Source organism: Liolophura sinensis, chromosome 8 (genome assembly GCF_032854445.1).
Source record: "Liolophura sinensis isolate JHLJ2023 chromosome 8, CUHK_Ljap_v2, whole genome shotgun sequence".
NCBI lineage: Eukaryota > Metazoa > Mollusca > Polyplacophora > Chitonida > Chitonidae > Liolophura > Liolophura sinensis.
Window position 1 is genome coordinate 45461715 of NC_088302.1, and position 23325 is coordinate 45485039.

The following is a 23325-nucleotide window of genomic DNA, read 5'->3' on the forward strand; positions in this document are numbered from 1 at the left end:
ATGTAGACATACAAGTGGGGCAGTGTTAGGAGAGAGTGTTTTTCGTTTTCACTCCACATGTCAGTGTTCTCTGTGCACCAATATCCAACACCAAGATCACGAATCTATCTTCAAGTCACAATTTTAGTGCAATAAAATGGTTGTGACTGTTCAGAACAATTTCATGATCTTGGTCCAAGCCTTATTTCATGAAGCGATGTTTGACAAGTCAGTATGTAGAACTTCATCATAATAGACACCATAACGTGCGGCAGACTTCATCCTCTACATATACCTGATCAAAGGGTCACAGAATAGGCAGAACTTCACCCCAGCCATTTTCTGCTTTTGTCTTCATACAAGCACTCCATATTCATGTCCCACCTGAATTTCATATCCCAATGCCAACGTGACCTTGAAAATGGCTATCCTAAATATCTGCCAGAATTTTATATTCTAAATATTTAAGTCAAATTTCACATTTTCACCTTTGTCCACACTTGCTTTGAGGAGTCAGACACTCACTTACATGCAGGACTAAAGTATTCAATTTACTAACTTCACAGATTTAGACCTTCAGGTTAGAATAGCCAGTCTTGTTTATGTTCACCCGGATCAATTTTCTCCATGAAAAGAAATAAGAAGTAGACATAGCTTATATAAGTGCTAATTTTTTTTTACCATAGACCATAAGTGAGAAAGTCTTCCAGCAACCTGTGGATGGTCGTGGGTTTCCCCCGGCTCTGGCCAGATTCCTCCCACTATAGGGCTGGCCACCGTTGTACATACAGAATATAAGTGAAATATTCTTGAGGACGGTGACACCAATCAAATAATTACATTTTTACCACAGATAACAAATAAATGTTTGTTGTTCTGTATGAGTCATTTGCTTTAATTAATATTATAAATACGTCACCATAGAGCTTAAATAATTAACTAGAGCCTTAAACAATAGATCAGAGCATCTGGAGTTTACTTTGTACTTTGACATCCATATCACTCATTGGATCCAGGCATAAGAACTTTTGAATACTTCATTACATCTTGGTTTGAATCCATACATACAACATCAAAAGTATCCCTGGTTTACATTCTACAAGGTGCAATTTAATGTAGATTTTCTGCCAGTATTCAAGAAACAAAGTACATTAATGAAAACATAACATGAATAGTTAGTAGTTGTTTTACATAAACTCGACCACTGTACAACCATCAAGTGTAGAATCTACATGTATGTACATCCACGTCAATGCTGGAGCCATTCTCGTGAAGCTTGGCAAAGTGTGGTAAAGAGATTGTATCACCATGGTAAATGCATTTGATGGAGCATTGTGACAGCTTTGTAAGATAGGCCTGTTTCCCATTGAAAATTCACATTTAGCCGCTTTTAAAAGGACGTTCTACTTTCCTCGAGGAAAAAACTATCCTACAGCCTTTTGCACCAGGCAAATGTAACCTTAGTTGACTGTAAGTACCATGGCATCATGTTTTAATGTGTGGCCAAGGCAGTTACAATCAACGTAGCCTGCACTGGTTTTGTGCAAGATTACCATGGAAGCATACATATATACAAGTATATGTCTTTTTAACAAGTGTTGTCAAATGGCCTGGCTGTGGCCGTTACTACGACCATTGTGGAACTGCGTCTCTCCTGTGTACATGTAGGCCTAGATTGTGCGTTAGGTGGCAGTCCACATCACATGTCAAAACTAACATATCGGGTGTTTAAGTTACATGTGCTTTTGTCAGACTTTAAAGCATGTATATGTCACTAACTTTGTTACAGGCTAGTGCATTTACTGTCACAAAATCAGTGCTACCCTATATCACAAAAAGTCACAACAGTGAGCACACCTCGAGGGGTCAGGCCATATTTGTCTTCCAATAACGATATAAGTATAGCCACAAGAAACTCACATCATTCTTCATGTTAATTCACAATTATACCCCCAAAAGCATACATAATGTTGCTGACAGCATGCTTCCTTGTTCTAATAAAAATGCATATTATTTGTGTTGCATTAAGATTAACAACATTTATTCATCAAAACTAATAAGCAGATCTGTTGAATTGTCTTTTTTCTGTTGACCTGTTCATCATAATAGACACCATAACATGCGGCAGACTTCATCCAGTACATATACCTGATCAAAGGGTCACAGAATGGGCAGAGCTTTACCCCAGCCATTTTCTGCTTTTGTCTTCATACAAGCACTCCATATTCATGTCCCACCTGAATTTCACATCCCAATGCCAAGGTGACCTTGAAAATGGCTATCCTAAATATCTGCCAGAAGGTCACTGATTGGATCTGTTAGGTCCTTGATTTGCTGACCAGCATGGTCAGTTACAGTAATTTAGCTGTGCAGTGTGTGTACATTTTTTACATTCAACCCGACAACACCACAGAAATTTACAGTCACAATCCTCCTTGATTTCCTTAACGATGGTGTAATAACCCCGCCCACAGCACATTAACGTACAGCCGTCCAGTCCGTAGCTGTTTTTCTTACACTTTCTCCCATGGGTTCCCAGGGATCCCACTCGGTGGTTCTGCTCACAGAAATCAGGAGATTCTCTTAAATACACCAAATCTTTTTTTGTTGGTTTCTTCTGACGGCGATTAACTGGACGTAGTTTATTTTTCCGCCTGTTCAGCTGCACTAGGCTTGCCCCATCAAACTTTTCTTTCAGTCTTGTCCCAGTTATACGAAAGTCTTTCATTTTCCTCCAGCAGACTTTGATAGAACAAGAGCCTGAAATTCCATGACATTTGCATATGAGCTCCAGGTCATTCTTGACAGCCTGAAACAGTAGGTAAAAACAATTAATATATTTCGGAAAGCCAGTCATTTTATTTTCTTCACATCAATGTTCATTATCGTTCAGTTGAAATTTCTTTGTGACTGTCACTGTAGTGTAGCGTTTGGTAATAAATTTGTAGTGTTCAGTTTTGGATTAGATCATGAAATTTGGTTGACATAAATAGGTTGAAATTTTTCAGATGTCAAATGATGCAGCCCAAACCAATACTTGTTTTGCACTAACCTGTATGTTCTTTTCATGAATTCTTTTACAAAGAAACGATAAATATTTGTCTTGAAAGCATTGGAACTTTGTTATCTGTGTATTGCATGAGACATATTACAAGAGGTAATTGTTGGTGACATTTACATGTACAATACTGCGTAGTGAGTTGTCTCTGGGTGAGATTTGGGTTTGAAACTTGCAAATGTATATGTATGAACTAAAAATAGTGCTCACTGCCACAGTTTATGGCAGATGAGATGATCTATGGATGCTTGGCAAGAATTACTGTCTTAAATCTATGTGTTTAAACTGCATTATTGTTAACTCACCCTTCTGCCTGCCTCATTATTCCATAAGTTCATCAGTCCTTCATCGCTGAACTTCATATTTTCTGAATCAACAAATTCCTTTGAGAATTTGGCTCCATACTGAACGTTGTCTGAACATCCGCCCCATTCATATTCTCCCTTGGTCTTGGTGTGTCGTACATTCACGTCACAGCCACACTGAGTTAGCTCCCCTGATGCACAACCGCGTGTTACACTGTGCATGACACCCGCAGAAAATATTGCATAGATGTATGCAGTCTCTCTGCTCTCTGCAGAAAAAAAGAAAAGAAAAAATTCAAGATTAAATTTGATGTTATCTGTACTGAGATGTTTAATAAGGTAATTAACACAATGTACCCCATAAATTTTTTATATTCCTCTGTAATAATGTGACTGGACAAGTTAATCTTGGCCGTACTATATCAGCTACATGCATATAAATCTGTTTACAATATTCTGGTATTTCACCAATATGATATGCTTCTAGAGAAGATACATGTACAGGTATAGAAGATATTGCAAAGGGTGCATCCCATGGGTTATCATTTCCACCTGTCATTTGAGCAACACATATGGTATTCAAACTTCTGTGCAATATTGTATTTATTATTTATATTTTGATAATGGGGTGATGTGTATTTGAATGTTTTCAGTTTATCTCGAATGTTTCAGCTATAGTGGTCATTGATGATAATATCTTACCTTTCACTTCTTGTTACTAGAATGCCCATGAACTAGTTTAGGTACATCTGTTTTTATTCACACAGGTAAAATTTTAGCAGATGTAAACTATGACTATGATATTCAATGGTAAGCATATACCTGCTTGTAATTAGCTTCATCACCCACCCCTCAGTCCCTGTCTTCTTCCTGTGATACCCTCTCTACACACCTGCTTGGTTTCTCCCAGACGAGACCCTAGACTAATCACTACAGCCCCCTAATTGCCACCAGGTGTCTGTCTGGGGATCTCACACAGATAAAGTTTCACCCTCACTAGTTCATCAAGACACACCATCCATGATACCCAACATAACCTGTACATTGTGTGGAGCTGGCTGGATTCTACAAACCATCAACCCAGACAGTTTGAATGAGGTGTTAATTTTATCATGATACTCTTTATATACCTTACGTAATGTAACAATTACCTTTGAAATAATCACTGTTATAAAAGACATACATATACCTTTAGGGCCATATCTAGAGTAATTTTAGTTTCAGAAAAGGTTAGATCCACAAATTTTGGGCACCCAACCTAATCACACTGTATTAACTAATGAGTAAATTGAACAGAAATTGTTTCATCAATAAAAAGTACAGTTTTTATTCAAATTTCTTTTAGTCACAGAATGTGTCATTTTATAAAAGAGTTGCATTTTATAAAATTTCTTTATGCATAGTCACAAAGTCCCCCTTTAAGTGGTGAGGATCAGAACCTCCAAATTCGTTATAACAAACAACCAGCAATCCTGGGTTTTCTTCGCTATTTCTGTGACTGAGGTTTCTGAGTACACCATAAACCATAGCGCTTGTTTTTCTTATTGCATCATTCAAAGTTTTGATGTCTCATAGTGCTTTTATTTTTTCAATCTCTTGAAAGTTTTTAATGTACAGAGAAGCCATTTTTGGAGAAACCTAATAATAATGATGTTCAGACAAATTGTACATTTTTTATGAAGGGTCGTCAGGGACTTTCTTACAAGTGGGGTAAGGGGGATTACAATAACATGAGATGTTAGGAGCATTACAAATACAGGTAACATGTACTGTCATAGGCTTGACCACAAATGCAATGGGTGCACCCATATTGGGTAGCAAGATGACCCACATCACACAAGGGGGCCACAAATAACCCCAGTGTAGGTTTCCACCTTAGCAGACCCTGAATACCCACTCGTAGTGGAGGGTATCATTTCACTGTGAGAGTTGGGGTAAGGTCTAGTGTCTCAGGTAAACTGATTGTCTTCAGCCGATCAGGTGTGAAGTAAATACCCCAGTAAATACCTGTACACATTGATCCTAACAAAGTTAAAATGAGTTGTTGCATGAGCTTCAACCTTCAACAACATTCTTGTGAAAAAATTTATGTAATCCTGGCTGGACATTTTCCTTGAAATATATTTGAGTCGGCATAGAACATCAGTCAAAGAAATAAATAAATTCACGTGTACAACTGCATGGTTTATGTGTATTCATGCATGTTCATGTAGTTTGATAGATATACCAGACATTTTTGGCAACAAGTGTGCCTGTATTCTGTATTTACCTACAATAGCTCAAATTATTGCTTTTCAGAAAATACCAGCCTCATACCTGTACTTTTCACAGTGTTAAGTTGATTCTAATGTTTAGAAAACTTATAACACACCCCATTGTATTAATTTTAGAAGCTTTACTCCCAATTTCGAACAGTAGCACATGCACAGACAAGGCTGATATTTTGAGCAAGGTAAATATATGATCTGTTCTCAAAAATCTCCTACACAAGTTATAGGACACTGCCATCCTACATCATGACATGCTGAAAATGTATGGCAATATTGCCATAACCTCTTGAAAGCCCGTCTGGTGTGTATGTTTACAACAATTTCTCAAGGTTTATCAGAGTCCCAGGCTATCAAAGTGGAGCTAATTTGAAGTGTGGAGTGAATTCCATTCAACATCATATGCCACTTGGGAAGATATTAAAGTTGCAGACCAACAAACTTTTCAAACGTTCAAGCATTTTTAATGAAAAGTAGTATTTTTATCATAGTGTGCAGATACTCCATTACTAAGTCCCACTAAGAGACTTTCTTGCTCTAAAATCTTGCTCAAAATCTGTGTGAAGCATGAGCAAATGTTATTACATTGGTTTAAACCTAAGCATTGTTATAATAAATATATACCATACCATGATGAAATATATTTCAGGAAATATTTCATTATTATAAATAGATGTACAGAGCAATTTTAGGTATTTTTTGGAACATCATTCCAGGTGAATTTGTTACCTAGAGACACGGTAGAACTTTTGTGGGATTTACCACAGCTATATGTTCTCGCCCCTGAGTGGAGGGTATACCAATTTGTCTTCAGTTTGACAGGCCACTTGTAGCTTTCTATCAGCCCTTCCCCAGGGGATGGTCCCTCCCCCACCCCCCTCAACCCCCTAGGCAGTCCATAGTGCAGAAATGGCAGCCATCCAGTATATCTGTCATGTGTAGGAAAGTGGAAACAAACCCAACCCCCTCATAAATCATCTCCCTCTGACAGGCACCTTGTTTTCTGGTTGTTGTCTTTATGGGCCTAAGTACATATGTAGGCTGGAACTTGCCTTTCCCAGCCAGTCACCCTACAAGCCTGTAACTAAACACCATGTTGTCAACCTACTCCAACTTCACTATCTCCTGCCATATGCCAGTCATAGTGTTTAACTTTATGCAAATCAGTGATGATCATGTCTTTGAAACAAGGCCAAAATGTGCAACATTCTGCAATCCTTGATATCTTGCATTGATTGTCCCTCATAAAGTGAATGGCCCTTGTGCAAAGATGGGAGGTGAAAAATTTAACTGACCAACCAACCAATCGACTGACCAACAAACAGATAGCAGCTTCACAGAGCTACACCTTGTAAACATAAAAATTATAGAAAATAGTTAACAAAATCATGTGATTTTTATGAGTACCAGTACTTAAACAATTTACCAGTGGATGAAAATCAATATAGTTGATGTGATTAAAAATGGATATGGTTCAAAAAGGTAAGAAAATAAACAAAACTTGAGAATAACACAAATTTTTCCATGATTCTGAGTGATTTTTTGACAACCTTCAGTTGACAGTCTGTCAGACTAAGGTGCATAGCAAAGATACCAAACAGTTTAAGTTGGCTTAAGAATTTGTCTGGTAAGAGTTGTTGAGCTCAGTAACAAGCTGAAATAGTTCTGTAACCTATTTAGCTGGAGGAACTGGGATTGCTTTCAAATTACCCTCTGTTTATGTTTTTCCTTGGGGAATTTGTTTATTTAAAGCTGGGATGTGTTTGGCTTGATTTATTGAGTAGGCAGGGTGATGGGGGTACTAGGTAACAATTTCGCCCCTGAAGTACTTGGGGGCACCCATAGATGAGGGCTGAAATACCTGGATCACACTCGGCCCCACTGCGCATTGGTTTATCACTATGACATTTGAGGAAGCACCGATTCCCCGCTCCCAGCAATTCTGTCGTTTATATGGTACTGTTACCCACAGACACAAATAGTGGTAATTGTTCTAAACAAATCCATGGGAGTTCCCACAGCCTTATCATGTCTAGGGTAAGGTACAGTTTACTGCGATGTTCTTTTGCCCTTCAATACATTAATCACCTAATGGCATAGTGTTGATCCTCTAAGAAAATTGACCTGATTTATGTGTGCAAAAATAAGCTGATGGCTGATTTCTAACATAAGGTGACCTGTAGAACTGAGCAGAGATGAATTAACATCCTACAAGTGGAGATTTTGTTCCTGCAAAGTCCAGACTATGGTATATACTACTGTAATTCTTCAACCTTTTCGCACTTTGCCAGTTGTTTACCCTATTTCTTCAACCTTTTCATCCACCTTTGCAACCAATATTTTGAAACATTCTGAGAATCTACGGTGTGTAGAGAAATAAGTTTTCATAGCTTTATGAAGCTTACTTCTTTAATGACATAAACAAGCAATTTTTCACATCATATTCGTAATAAGTGTATGCATAAATTCCCATTAAAACAGTGTTTGAAAAAATTGAAGATTTACTGTATTCAAGCATATTTTGAAGGCATTATTTTTGTAAGCAGATAAAATTTTACTGCTTGTGAAGCCCTTAAATTGGCTTTTTGTGAGACCCTGAGGTTTTGGCTCCAAAATTTAATTATAAGTGTGCATAAATTGTGTAGGAAGTTGCTCGTTGGTATGCAAACAGTTTGAGAAATTAGGGTATTTTGAAAAAATAGGATATAGGCTATATATATATATATATATATATATATATATATATATATATATATATATGTACAAGATTAAGGCATGAGTTCATCAGTCAGGTGTATGGAAATTTCCCTACTCGCTGACATTTATACTATCCTGTTTTCGAGCAAATATCAAGGTGAACTGAAATATCTGCTACTTTTTTTTCAATAATATAGTGCCCACACAATTATCATGCCTGAGCCAAAGCACACATAGCCACCTAACCCTGATGGTTTGTTAGCACTGATGGGCACAAATGTCTTTCTACAGTTTAGTGGCATGAAATCACAAAAGAGTAACTGTTTGAATATTTTGACTTCATATATATATATATATATATATTGGTCTTTTCTATGAATTAAGAGTATCTATGTTCTGCCAAAGTGTTTATTACATTTAATGTACACCTTTATCTCTTGAGATAGATTTTGTCTGGTGAAGTTTGGTTCTGGGCCTGCTGTAAACACAGTATGGTTGCCTGTTTACAGATAACTAGGTAAGCTAAGTATGCCCCTGTACCTGTGTTTGACCCCAGCTGATTACACAAGTTGAACTTCCACAGTAGGGGAAAATGGTTAGAAGAAGTGTTATGATGTATGATAAAACTTTCCAACATCTTAATAACTGGTTATAAAAAATACCATGAGTCAAATTTTGAAGTAAAATTTAAAGGTTACCCACATATAACAGAGCACACAGTAAAGTGTTTTAAAACAGAGATATATCCATATGGCTTAAATAGACTGTACCAGTGGTTTTGACACAGTTTAAAGATGCACTAGCCATGATATGACTTAAATATTGCCAATGCAATGTTAAGCCATAAGCATTCATTCATTACAAATGTCTGAACCTTGTGCAGAGTTTTGCCAGGTATCATTGTCTTCATCTGTAAAACAAGTATTGGGGGAAGTGAAAGTAGGATGACAGGTGTTACTTCCTCCTCATCTACCCTCTTTTTTTCTAACAATTTGAGGAATATAATATTAATGCCTTGTCCAAGCAAGAAAGCTTGTCCTTGCCCATTACAGTAAATTGATTGGTCTATTTTGGTTAGTAGAGGAAGGGAGGATGACTTTAGCATGAAGACAGAGTTGTGGTAAAGCTGGGGACTTGATGAAGATAACATGTGGAGGCCTGCACTGATTAAACAGAGCATACAGTTAATGAGGTGCAAGTGAGAGCCCTGGACTGCTGATCAGCTGGTCTGTTTCAACTGTCCCAGTCATGGATACCCTTGTGCTATGCCCAATTGGCATCATCTAAACTCCCCACCTTTAGCAGCTTTTCTGCCCCAGACAGCCATAGCTTGTTAGAAGGCCTCTAGCAGGGGAGGATCAAGCACCCACTTGAGCCAAGCTGTTTTTCTATCAACAAGAGGATCTCCTCTGACTTCAACTGTTTTTTTTTCTCTCTTTTTTTTTTAATGTTTTTCATTTTTTTTTTTCGCCATACTTTTCTGTGATATTCAGAGCTCAAAGAGTGATTGCAAAAATGTTATGAAGAAAGGACAGAGCTTATTCCCAAACAAGCTGTTCTGTTGATTTGCACAATTAATCATTAAGGTTATTAGACAGCAGTTTCTCTGTAAGCTGAATGATTGAATAACAAATCAAATCATTTGGTTTCAACATCTCAGATGTGCCCACCCTGTGTTAGCAAATGGAAAAATCCAGGAACGTTTTGAAGATTTATATTTTGAACATTGATTTAACATTGTCAGAAATGTGGAATTTCACAATTATTCACATATACATGTACAGCTGTATTTAACCTTGCTGTACTTGTGCTGACTAATACAACCATGAAATTCTTGAAGATAAACACTTACACCTGAAATAGTTCTGTTAAGTGATCATGCATCCTTGAAAGCAACGTCATGCCAACACTTTTTATAAAAGCCAGTGTGGGAGAAAACTTAGACATTATGGCTGGATATATTTGTGTATGGGGTAAATTTTGTGGTATACTTCCTGATAGTACATGTGCATACCTTTACTACCTAATTGCCTGACTTTATAAGCTACAGACACCTACAACCCAATGTCATACTTACTGATATTGAGAACTTTTCCAAACACATTTGTTGTGTTGAAAGTGGAACAGTTCCAGCGCCTGTTCTGAAACTGAAACTGGCACTCATTGATCCCGATGCTTGCGCCTTGTGTGATCACCTCTAGCAGCTTGTCATCTATCTGACACATCTCCCTCTGACGAGGCTCCAGGTATGGTAATGAGCATTTGGTTTGTCCAGGAATGTGGTTCAGGTCACCAAGTGTACTTTGATAAGAACTGGCTACACCCAGGTACCTGGAAAAGAAAATGGTTAAAACCTAATTAGTAACATGGAATATGTAATTGTTGAAAAACAGATCACCTGGCTAACTAAACCCAAACTTATGATCAAAGCATGAGGTAGATAATTTAATAAGTTACACATATATGTGTGATGTGTGAGTAATATGATCTGTAACTGATGTGGATGACCCAAATAATACTTATGATCTGTAACTGATGTGGATGACCCAAATAATACTTATGAACTGTGAGGTGGATGACCCAAATAATACTTATGAACTGTTATTGAGGGGGATGACCCAAGTAATACTTATGGTCTGTAACTGATGTGGATGACCCAAGTAATGCTTATGATCTGTTACTGATGTGGATGACCCAAGTAATAATTATGATCTGTAACTGAGGTGGATGACCCAAGTAACGCTTATGATCTGTAATGGAGGTGGGTGACCCAAGTAATACTTATGATCTGTAACTGATGTGGATGACCCAAGTAATGCTTGTGATCTGTTACTGATGTGGATGACCCAAGTAATAATTATGATGTGTAACTGATGTGGATGACCCAAGTAATGCTTATGATCTGTTACTGATGTGGATGACTCAAGTAATAATTATGATCTGTAACTGAGGTGGATGACCCAAGTACGCTTATGATCTGTAACGGAGGTTGATGACCCAAGTAACCCTTATGATCTGTAACTGATGTGGATGACCCAAATAATACTTATGATCTGTAACTGATGTGGATGACCCAAATAATACTTATGATCTGTAACTGAGGTTGATGACCCAAGTAACACTTATGATCTGTTACTGATGTGGATGACCCAAATAATACTTATGATCTGCAACTGATGTGGATGACCCAAGTAATACTTATGATCTGTAACTGAGGTTGATGACCCAAGTAACACTTATGATCTGTTACTGATGTGGAAGACCCAAATAATACTTATGAACTGTAAGTGAGGTGGATGACCCAAGTAATGCTTATGATCTGTTACTGATGTGGATGACTCAAGTAATACTTATGATCTGTAACTGAGGTGGATGACCCAAGTAACGCTTATGATCTGTAATGGAGGTGGGTGACCCAAGTAACCCTTATGATCTGTAACTGATGTGGATGACCCAAGTAATGCTTATGATCTGTTACTGATGTGGATGACCCAAATAATACTTATGAACTGTAAGTGAGGTGGATGACCCAAATAATACTTATGAACTGTAAGTGAGGTGGATGACCCAAGTAACGCTTATGATCTGTTACTGATGTGGATGACCCAAGTAATACTTATGATCTGTAACTGAGGTGGATGACCCAAGTAACGCTTATGATCTGTAATGGAGGTGGGTGACCCAAGTAACCCTTATGATCTGTTACTGATGTGGATGACCCAAGTAATACTTATGATCTGTAACTGAGGTGGATGACCCAAGTAACGCTTATGATCTGTAATGGAGGTGGGTGACCCAAGTAACCCTTATGATCTGTTACTGAGGTGGATGACCCAAGTAACACTTATGATCTGTTACTGATGTGGGTGACCCAAGTAACCCTTATGATCTGTTACTGAGGTGGATGACCCAAGTAACACTTATGAGCTGTTACTGATGTGGGTGACCCAAGTAACCCTTATGATCTGTAACTGAGGTGGGTGACCCAAGTAACTCTTATGATCTGTAACTGAGGTGGATGACCCAAGTAATACTTATGATCTCTGACTGAGGTGGATGACCCAAGTAACCCTTATGAGAGATGTTGGTAACCCAAGTAATACATGTTTGAAGTATACAAATTAGACTTTTGACGAGATACAGGTATGGGTGACCCAAACAATATTATCTCTGAGAGAGGTGGGTGACCCAAGCCAGACCTCAAATATGGGCTTTTTGAACCAAAGACTCTGTTCTTTTGGTGAATGACCTGTTCAGTTTAGCACAAGTAGTGGTAAATGCTTTTGTGTGATATGCGCTCTTCTTCATTTGTCATTTAGTGATGTACACAGGTAATTGGTGTCTGCATATTATTCATATTCATACAGCATTAAGAATTCCAACCTTGCTAACTGTACTGTTCCTTTCCAGTAATAATCAGATTGTTTCATTTTGCTGATTGTTTGCACCATTCTGATGTGACCCCACTGTGAATGTACTAGAGGTGCATATATCTGCAACCTGACAAGCTGTCCCTGCCTCAAACGATGTAAGTGTAACGTATACTTTAAATGTAGTGAATTATCTTACCAGGTTTCATATTAGTTTTCTCTATCTCATGTGCTCTTACAAATGTCCTGAAAGATAATTTGATAACTGATCTTGGTTTTGGTAGCCTTTATCAACATGTCTGAGAATTTTTTTAATATATGTATATATAAATGGATGCCGTATCAAATGTTGAATATTAAGTGCCTTAAAACTTTATAAGGCTCTTATTTGAGCTAACATTAAGTTAAAATTAGAACCCATGTGCTGGTTATGGAGTGAAAACTGTCAAACAAAAGGTATCAAAGCAGTGAGTTTTTTCAAGAAGCTATGAGAAACTTGTGTTGGGGTTTAAGATAGCGCAGAGACGCGTCAATACCTTGTGGAAGTTGGCTAATCCCCACATGACCTGGCAACAGAGTCAAATAGCTCTGCGAATCCTCGCAAAGAAAAGAACTAAGCCTTTAAAGCGGATTTGTAAGTTGCTGGCTGATGGGGTATTGTAGAGCCTGCTGTGAGAGCGTGGGGTAGGTTTGGGATACGGCCACCTCACTGTCAATATTGGCAGAAATCCCGGCATTCAAGGCATTTTCACCTGAGCATTTGTGTGGCTTCACTGTGTTTGAGCAGCATTATGGGGAAGAAAATTAAATTACAGTCCCCTTCAAACTTCCCCATTGTCCGCTTGCAAAAATATGTGATTTGATGAATGGTGGAAAGTCTATCAAAAGATATCAGATTACAGACTATTGGCAGGAGTCTCAGATAGGACTAAGGCGAGAGGGGCTGATGAAAAACTATAGCTCATGGTGGAAAGGAAGAGAGAAGCTGTCCGATCATGAGAGATAGCTAGGACTATTTTTTATAGATCGTTTTTGCGTGTGTGTGTGTGTAGATTTTCTGAAGTTGAAACTAGGAAAGAGCTATCATTGTATCAGAAACTAGGACTGAGTTACAACAGCATTTTATTGGTTAAGTACTATTTTAGTTTATTATTAATAAAATATTAGTTACGCAAAATAAGCAGATGTGAACCAGTATGTGTAACTCACTGATTTGAACTGCATGCATAAGGCTACATTATGTTGTGATTTTGACATTTGTGTAACAAAAGCATTTTAACAGAATCACAAAAATATTTTACTGCAAATCCATTCACAATTGAGTTTAAGCGGAGTGCCAAAGATAAAACAGATGGAATTCAGTTCACTTTAATCTGCAAAATCAAGTACATGTATTGTATAATATTGTTTTTTCCCTATGTTGTGATTTAGTTTGTTAACTTTTGTGTGCTGATGTTCATTTGCTCAGTGGAGAAAACTTCAGTTAAGTGATTATAACTAAGTTGTGCCACATTCATGTACCATGAATGTCAGAGGACCTTTATGTGGACTGCTTTATCTTTTGTCATCAACTTTATTTTTGGTGCAAGCCTCGTGCCCTGTCTCATTTAACCTGTGATAGTCATGTTGCTCTAGCAGAGGGTTGGATTAGTAAGTACAGCTGGAGGGGAAGAACACATATTTGGTTATCAAATCAAAATTCATTTGCCAGGAACATGTTAAGTTATTGCCTTTTAGTAAATATCAGACTTGTGCATGTGCCACAGTGATTATAAAGTTCAAAAAAGCTATGATGTGAGTCACTTTATAAATTGTATGAACGTTGGTACTAATTTAAAATGAAAACAGGCGCAGAGATGAGGCTTATAGTTTGCAAAGGTAACTATTTGGGGTATTCCAAAGTAATAGCAAAAATCTGATGGGATTTGCACTCATCGTTTTGGGGGATTTGTTTGCCCAAAAATATCTGCTATAGTCTTCTTAAAGCAGCTTACATCTCAAAACCTTCAGTGACCTCTTTCGACCTGAGGTGACATAAGCCATTGGTGGCAGTAACGCCATTACTAATCAGTCAATTCACACCTTTGAAAGGAATTTTTCTTGATGATATGAATTGGGAGGGAGAATGCCCATCTGAACAGTTGAATTAACTATTTTCAGCAGTGAGCTCCTGAAAAAACACAAATAAAAAAATCTTCACTAACACATACAGCAGAAAACTAGTGAGCTTGTTACACCTCACACAAAATTAGAAATGTTTTAAACGATGAAGCAGCATCATTAAATTACCAGTGGCTTTGCCTCATAAATGTATTGATATTCTTGTGTAGTGATAAATTCCTATCAGATTCAATTCAGATCATGGTTATTGTCAATGTTTTCTTCACCAAAGCTAAGGAAGAATTTCAGTTGCCTGGTCGTGATGCTGCAGTGTGTAGTAGGTAGTATTGCATGTGATCTCAATTTGCTCATTGTACTATAATGGTGTATATTTTCTGATCATAGTCATCAGCCAGCTTTTTTATACCTCTGTACATGTACTATAGTGTGGTGTATTCTGTGTGACTGAGAATGAGTCTGTGTTTGATGGATATAGATATGTGTACATAATGGAGAGATGATATGACCCACAGTAACATAGGTATCCCTTTTGGAAATCATGCCCGTTTATACTCTGGTTTTAAATTCAGTTTGTTTTTCTTCTTAATCAGTCACATTACATTGCACGTTGTTGAAATTCTTGAAGTATACATTGCATGATGTTTTGAGGCAAGTAACTGAATTCAGCAGTTTGTCAGAGTTTGAGTCGTGTCAGCTAGTGGCAGGGAAGAGAAATGCAGCAAGAGTATATGCAAGATTATAGATATGACTATAAAATGGGTCAATGTGTTTAAAACGTCTATACAGCTCTATTAGTTACAGCAAAAGGTTTCAGATACTGGATTATCAATGGGTTTTTGATTTTTTGACTTCTCTAGTGTACTGTTAATTGGAATAACACTGAGTACATGTAAAACATCCTAATTCTTCAGCCTTTTCAACAGCCTCTGCAACCATTATTATGAAACATTCCAGGAGAACTATGGGATTTACAAAAATAATTTGCACAGTTTTATGAAAATTGCATTTTTAATGATACACACAGAGGATTGCTAATATCATTGTTGTATTAATTGTGTGCATAAATTTCACTAAAAAAAGGCCTTTAGTGGTTGAAAAGGTTGTCAATTTACAGTACAAACACAGATTTGGATGGAATGCAATATGTGAATATGTTTAGACTAATATTTAATAAGCAGAGGTTTGCCATTTTTTTGCCAATCATTTAGTTAAAGTCATCATGAAGGCAGACTCTCGGTCTAGAAGGTACCTTGTAAACCTACACCTCTTACACAGCGTAGCAGTTTAACACTGCGCTTCACCTGTGGTTAAAGGGTAGGTGTGGTATGGGGATTAAGCTGGCTTACCATTAAATCTGATGGATTAAGGCTGGAAATACCACATTAAGTACGTCAACACGCTATGGAGCAGTCCTGTGTTAACTGTCTTGGGTTCACATGGGCACTCGGATGTTCCCAAAGTACATAGTGAAGTGCTTTAGAGGCTTACATGAGAAGCGCATTATACCCATTCTGTTACAAACTTTCACATCACCAAGTGTGAGACTTAACTTCAAGGCACCATTATGCCCAAAATAGCACATTTGCTGATGTTCCTGTCAAACGGTACTTTGGATGTTCAGAATAAGTAGGTTTTCATACATGCGTAACTTTCATGTTTTGTATCTCTTTAGTCTTTTGTGTCTGCTTCGTCTCAACTCACAGAAAAATGAGTTTGAAGCATTATTATACATGAATTATCAAGTATCAATAATTACCATGCTTTGAAGGCAAATAAATGTGTGTGGACCTTTCTGTGTAATTGCAGAAGCTGTTCTAAAAGTTTGGCTACTCGAGAATTTGCTGTACATTTCTTAAGGTGAAACGCTTTCTTCCCAATTTGTTGCGTAGTCTGGAACAGTGTGTTGGTGTATTGTATATAAAAGAGAAAATAATTGTACATGGAGCATAAATTTATAGCTGTCAGTGGCCATTACTATTTACAATGTTGCATTCAATGATATACTCAGAGTCTTACATTTTCATACTGCAACTCTGAATTCTGAATTCTTTGAAATTCGTAAACATGTACTTGGGCAACCATTTTCTTGTAAAAAGGTACATATTAACTAATTAGTCACTATATGGGTAACTGTAACATTTTGTTTGGTTAATGCGCAACCTGTCATCTCCTGACCAATTAGGTAATGCAGACTTGTATCCAACTGGTGTAGGTTTGCTTGTGGCTTTACGTGGGAACATTTAATAAGGTATGTGACTAGAAGCACTTGTTTTCTCCATCCACCAGTCTGACCATATATTGTATTTCACCTAAAGTTTGGCATTTTTCAAGCAACACATTTGATTCATTCAACTTGCAATGCAACTTAAGTTGTCCTGATAAGAAATTCATCAAACTTCACAGAAAGCTGTTAAGTATTAGAATCAAAAGTATCATTTTAAGGTGTTCATGTGTTTTTGATAGTCCATTTGTACACGATCAAACTGTAGGTGAAATACAGTAAGTGAAAAATTCATCACTGTGGCTTTAAACACCAGTCAGATAAATAAATAAATAAATAAATACAGGAAGAACCTTGCTACAAAGTCAGTGGTGCCTACATGTACTTGTATTGGTTTTACCTCGTATACAAGGTACACTGCGCACAGACAGCTGTGATCTGCCAAGATCTGTCTCTTACAAAGGCTGTTGTGTATGACCAGTTTGAACAAGGCCTGCAGTATGTGAGGACGGGTATTGTTGTCTGAAGGTGTGAGCCAAGTGCTCAGAGCATTGAAGCTCAGGAGGGTTCACAAGGATCATAATAAGACATATCTTTAGCAGTGACGGCTGCATTTTTTTATCACATTTTCAAGCTCATTTAACTTGGGTTGTATTTGTGTCTATTCTGCCATTTTGCTTGAGTCTGTACGTACTTCAATCAAATTTAGCCAGACTAACTTTGAAATTTTGTTCCCTGGACCTTAAGAAATGACTCTTTCTCCTATTCCCTAACCCCACCTCCACCCACATTCTATGAATATGTAGGGAGATGGGATCTGTCCATGGTTAGCCCTGTCTTTGTCAGGGTAACAAAGTATAGGGAATCTGCATCATTTAATGTAGTCAGTGTTGTACTGGCACTAGTGGTTAACAATGCAGTAATGTGGATGCTGTAGTGCTTACATAGGAATTATACAATGTGAAAACGTGATGGATGTTATGGTCAGGCCAATATGTAGCTGAATCAGTGTTCTGGAATCTATGCTAATTCCTTAGAGATCAACTTTCAGTGCAATTATGCACATTTTTATTTTCTTTTAGAGGCAGAACTACATTGGTTGGGTTCACAAAAAGTATAATTTTATCAGTCTACACAGAATGCTTTCAGAATATGCTTTAATAATCACCCTGTAAATGTGCGAGAAGGTGAAGAATCACAGTACTAATAGTTGGTATATCGTGGAAGTAGCTTATGGTACGTGGTAACCCAAACCTGTCTCTAGTAGGGGTATGGAGCTGGTCACCCCAGTCATTAAACAGGTGTGTACAGAACTTCAGTGTTAGATAGCCTAGTCCAATACATGGTTTACTATATGTGTGCCTCATATTTAGACATATACATACAGCCTGTTTTTCATGAGATCCCAATCTCAAACAAAACGTACATGACCAATGATGAAGTTAAGAGGGTTTACAATCTCTTCTCCTCAATTGACCCCTATGTAAGCCCACCCCCCTCCCCATGTAAATGGGTATCCTTAGTGGCATAAGACCCTAGGAATGCTTGAGAAAACAGAATAAGTCAGAAGTACCCTGTAAAATACAGTAATGTACGAGGTAAATTCATGGCATGTATATGCATATGGGCTTTTCTGGATAATGTCAGAAGCTGTTAAAGTTTGGCTCTTCAGGAATTTGCTGTGTATCTCTTTTGGTGAAACTCCTTTTTGTCCCTACTTGCTGCACATGGTCTGAGACAGTTTATTGATGCATTGCATGGAAAAGAGAAAATACCTGGGCATAGCAGCACTCTAATGTAATAATTTTTATGGCACAATGGCTAAGAAACTGGTTCACTGCAGAACTGCATAGTGTAACGAAGAATGTTATGCCATTCATTGAAATATATTTTTTGCACACTGATTCTTTAGGTCAACCATGCAAATATGCAAGATTAAACAATGACAAATCTGAAATTTTTAGTTAAGCTTGCTAGCATTTAGTTACCATGATGATCATTCCACTTTTTTCACTAAATTACCTTGTAGGACTTCAATAATAAGTGAACAGCATTGTTAACCTTATTTACCCTCCAATCAATCAAGAAGTGCAACATCCTTCACATGTACAAGAACTTGTGTACTCTAATTTGTGACCTAGCTCTCCTTGTGACTTTATGATAATGAGATTGGTTTATTCTTACAGAAAACCTGTTGATAAATTTGGAAAGTAGGTGAATTTTTATCCCTTGCTTTCAGTTATATATACTTACATTTCAGAGAATTTGTCTTCATAAACAGTCTAAAATATCTACCTGTGCCTGACAGCTGAAAACAGTATGGTAGCAGACACTGCTGCCTATCTCAGTTCTGGTGGTAGACCAGTCAGATCTTAATATTGGAGCTGCGTGGTTAGAAATTAGCTGACACAAATTACTGATTGGATGAAGTTATTATCAGTGCTATATTTTGGGAGCGAGTAAGTTAGCAAATGACAGCAGTAAAATAAGATTGATTGCTGGCTCGCAGACTTAACTCTTTTCTGACATATTTTACCACAGATAAGGCGAGAGTGTTGATTAATTAACCCTCTTGCTTACTATCTGGGTGTCACCACTTTAAACACCTTTTCTGGTTTTTTGGGGGTTTTTTTCTCGTTCTACTCATTTTCTGAGTGTATATGAGCCAGTATCCTGGGTTTCCTGTTCTCTCAGCTTGTGAACAGAATTCCACCTGCACTACATGGTGCAATTCAGCAGAGAGGTTAAGTGGTAATCTATATCTCTCACGTTTCAATAGCCACCGCATTATAGCCATCATTTTGCCTACTTTTCTCGTTTCATTACAGTCAACTGCAAATACCAAGTATTCAGTTTTTCTGGACTGTTGAATTAGGATTTAACACTATAAACACAAAGACATATAATTTCTTTGACATGTTTCTCACGGAGAATTACTGCAACTATTTTATTTTATTTCTTTCTGCCTCTTGAATAATATCAAAAAAGTAATAAAAATATGTGTGTATTGACTGTTTGGAGAATTCAGCATTGTATTACCACTACCTGCAAGGATGAATAAAAAGCAATTGTAAAAATAACTTGTGGTCTGAATATTTTTACCCCAGCTCATATTATTTTGATTTCTCCTTATTTGATTCATCTGTAGATGTTTTTTGTTGTGTAGACATATAATGGATTTTAGCTGTTTCTGTTGGCATGACGATTTAAAACCTACTCCATGAAAGGATGGTATAGATGAAGTATATGAATTCTCCATTTTATCTCTGTTCGCATCTGTGATATACTCAGTTTGAAGTATGAAGATTACTGGTATCACAGTATATATGGATTTCCTTATTTGTCCAGAAAGCTTGCGCTTGGATTTCTTAGATCACTAGTTTGAATCCAAATCAAATGCTTAAAGAGGACACTCAGCTTTGTCTTGTCTGGAATCCTCCATATATAATTGATGGATATGTTTGTCAGAATTGGATTAATAAACATATCACAGTAGATTAACAGACGTAAAATGTCAGTTAAACCACTCTCGTGGGTGTTAGTTATTAAGGTCGTCTGTTAAGCACAGGTTTAGCCTGGAGCTGGAAATGGGGAATTCCGTGGGACTATCACTTACTCGGTCTGTCTGTTGAGCTGAATGGAGCAATGTCAGTGGTATGTTGTTGATGGACTTTAAGTTTGAACTGGGCACAAGAAGAAAGGAGCTTCAATTAATCATACTGGGAGAAGGGGTTTGACTGTGGGGCGTCATGCCTGCAGAGGAAATATCTTTCTGGTGTTGTAGACTGCTTCTAAGCCAAGCTGATCTGACATGTAATCAATCATGTCTTTGACAGTTGGTCTTCTCCCAAACAACCAGCCTCAGCCCGGTGGTGGTAGCTCCAGCAAAAGCTCCGGCTGCCTAACCTTTCAACAACAGCCTATCATTCAAATTTCTCTGATTAGTGCACCACACAAGTTTCAAAAATTCCACCAGACTTCTGAAAGTGCTGAGAATATTTTTTACTTGCTTCTGGCTGATTTAGAGCTTAAAAACTGGAATCCAAAATGGCAAATTGCATAAGTTTACATTGATTACATGGTGAAGATTTTTACAAACTACGAAATCTATTTGAAAGTGGCTTATAATTCTTGCACAGTCAAAATTTAAGTGGTTGTCGCTCTCATGGAGATAACAACAAAATTGGCTTTTGGCAATAATTTCTTTGTGGTTTAGGAAACACTGCTTTGATGCTGTCCTAAGCATTTATCACTGAATTTCTTTGTGTGACTCAGTTTGCTGCAGTTTATGCATTTTTCTCTTCAAAAACAAAATTAAATGCATGTATCGGTATTTGTTGTTGCTCTGATAATTGTTACCAGTCAAACATGATTTTTTGTGGGGGGACTTTGAGAACAAATTTATTTTTTGAAGCTCTTTTAACACTTTGCTGGAGTCTGTTGTTTTTGTGTATTCATTGACGGTGTAATTGATCATTTGTGTGCGCTAGCAGACCCTAAAGTTTCGTGGATGTGTACTCCCGAGCCAGATGATATACATCATGTCAACTCCAGTCTTTTAACAAGAATTTAAACAAGGCTTTTTTTAAAAATTCTATGCATTACCTGTTACAGGAAAAACACCTTATATGATTAATGAAATGGTATCAATTTGTGTTTTTAAAATCAAAAACTTGTTGAATGCATTAATCATGAGAGAACATGTATGTACAGGTGAAACTTCATAAAGAGTAATAAAGATTACAAAGTTAAGACTTTTTTCACTTTTCTGCAAAAACTTAGTGATCCATTTCACATTAAAGACGTTTCGAAGTCGTTTTGAAGTCGTCTTGGTCCTTTGATAATTTTTAACAGATTTCTGCTCGCTGTGTGCACAGTTTTGTAGGGAAACATTGCATGTGTGTTCAGAGTTAAAGAGTTCAAGTTACATTACATTAGTATTATCTCACGCATGCAAAAAAAAATATTCTAAGTTGGTTTTACACACGTATCGTTACAAATATATATAAATATGTTTTATGCTGAAATTAATTACAGTACATCTGATCAGCTAAATAAGAAGTGAAAGTATATATCCTCTTAGAATGAAATGAGCCTCAACCTACAAAATATCAGTTTATTTCTGTTCTGTTGTAGGATGGCAATTATCTTTAAAGGCAGTTGGTGAAGCAGATGATAACTAAATTCTACCTCCTGATTTTTATTTTTAATATGTTAATGCTTTCTCAGTGGGAACTGATTCTCTGATCTTTACCAGAGTTTTCCATTTTTTTTCAAGCCATACTTATATACTTATAACATAAATGATGATGAGTTGTGAACTTTGTGTAATTTAGTGAATGTGAGAGTTCATACATTAGAAAATTTTCTGCATCAAGAAAAACAAATTTCACCTGTAAGTTTCCTTTCCTGATACATTAGTTATCAGTCATGTAGTAAAAAATTTGAAAATAAATCATGAGTGATGTTATCTTGCAATGAAGGTTATCTTCTTATGTAAGGTAGAAAAGCCCTAGTCAAATGATTAAGGTACTCTAAGAAAATCAGACTTGGGAATGACAGTATTGAAAATTCATTTTATTTTTAACTGAAAATTTTAAAAGTATCTTTCATTGAAAGTTTAAAAGTTTGATTTATTTGTTGATGCAGTATACTGATAAACGTATGAAATGTGTGAAATTCTTGCCATTCTCATCAAGGATGACATTCAGTGAAGTCAACAGCGAAGTGAAAAATTTGCGCTAGCAAGATGCTTCACCCTTTATAAATGATTGTTCCATTTACTAAACTTATATCGGATAAGAAATCAACTTACCACCATGATGCGTGGACACTTTGTAGTACGCAGAGCAATATAATTATCCCAGCCAGGTGGGTAATATCCAGTAATGTCACAGATAATGACAATAAAACTCTTAACGACATTTTCTCAGGTGAGGTTAGACTTTCCCTGGTGTGCTCGACCGCGTTCAGTCCATCATCTTTGTCGTGTCTCTGGCTTAATCCTTATCTCAGTCAGCCCAGGTAAAACTTGACAATTCTCTTCATCTGGTTGATGTCTCCTGTATCCAAACAGCTTAGCCTTGTGTAAATTCCACGGTGAAGGGTTCTCCAAAGATGAACAAATTCCTCAGTCGTGATGTAACGTTGGCTTGCAACTTTTCTTATTAGCAAAAGTTAAAAGACGAGCAAATTTCTCTTGGCTTTTCTTCAACTGTTTCCTGTCATCATTTCTCACATGTGGATATTCAGCCAACTCCAGATAAATAGCCGTCACTTGGGTGTTACTTCTGGCCAGTGATTCCCC

At 37.1% G+C, this 23325-nt stretch overlaps 1 protein-coding gene across 1 annotated transcript; it reads right to left on the minus strand.

Moving 5' to 3' along the window:
- Window positions 1-858: 858 nt before the first annotated feature.
- Window positions 859-23320, minus strand: LOC135473148 (protein Wnt-4-like). Its single transcript, XM_064752983.1, has 4 exons — window positions 22834-23320; window positions 10384-10637; window positions 3343-3611; window positions 859-2788 (listed from the first exon to the last, which is right to left on the minus strand). Exons 1-4 carry the CDS (start codon window positions 22941-22943, stop codon window positions 2327-2329), a joined length of 1095 nt encoding a protein of 364 aa, XP_064609053.1. The 5' UTR covers window positions 22944-23320; the 3' UTR covers window positions 859-2326.
- Between the last annotated feature and the right edge of the window lie 5 nt (window positions 23321-23325).

Bases quoted from the DNA above. Each gene is read 5' to 3' on its own strand.
- LOC135473148 (XM_064752983.1), bottom strand. From the start codon at position 22,943: ATGTCGTTAAGAGTTTTATTGTCATTATCTGTGACATTACTGGATATT. The intron at 3,612-10,383 runs GTAAGTATGACA...TTTTTTCTGCAG, and splicing joins TGGAAAAGTTCTCAATATCA to AGAGCAGAGAGACTGCATAC. The intron at 2,789-3,342 runs GTGAGTTAACAA...CTACTGTTTCAG, and splicing joins ATAATGAGGCAGGCAGAAGG to GCTGTCAAGAATGACCTGGA.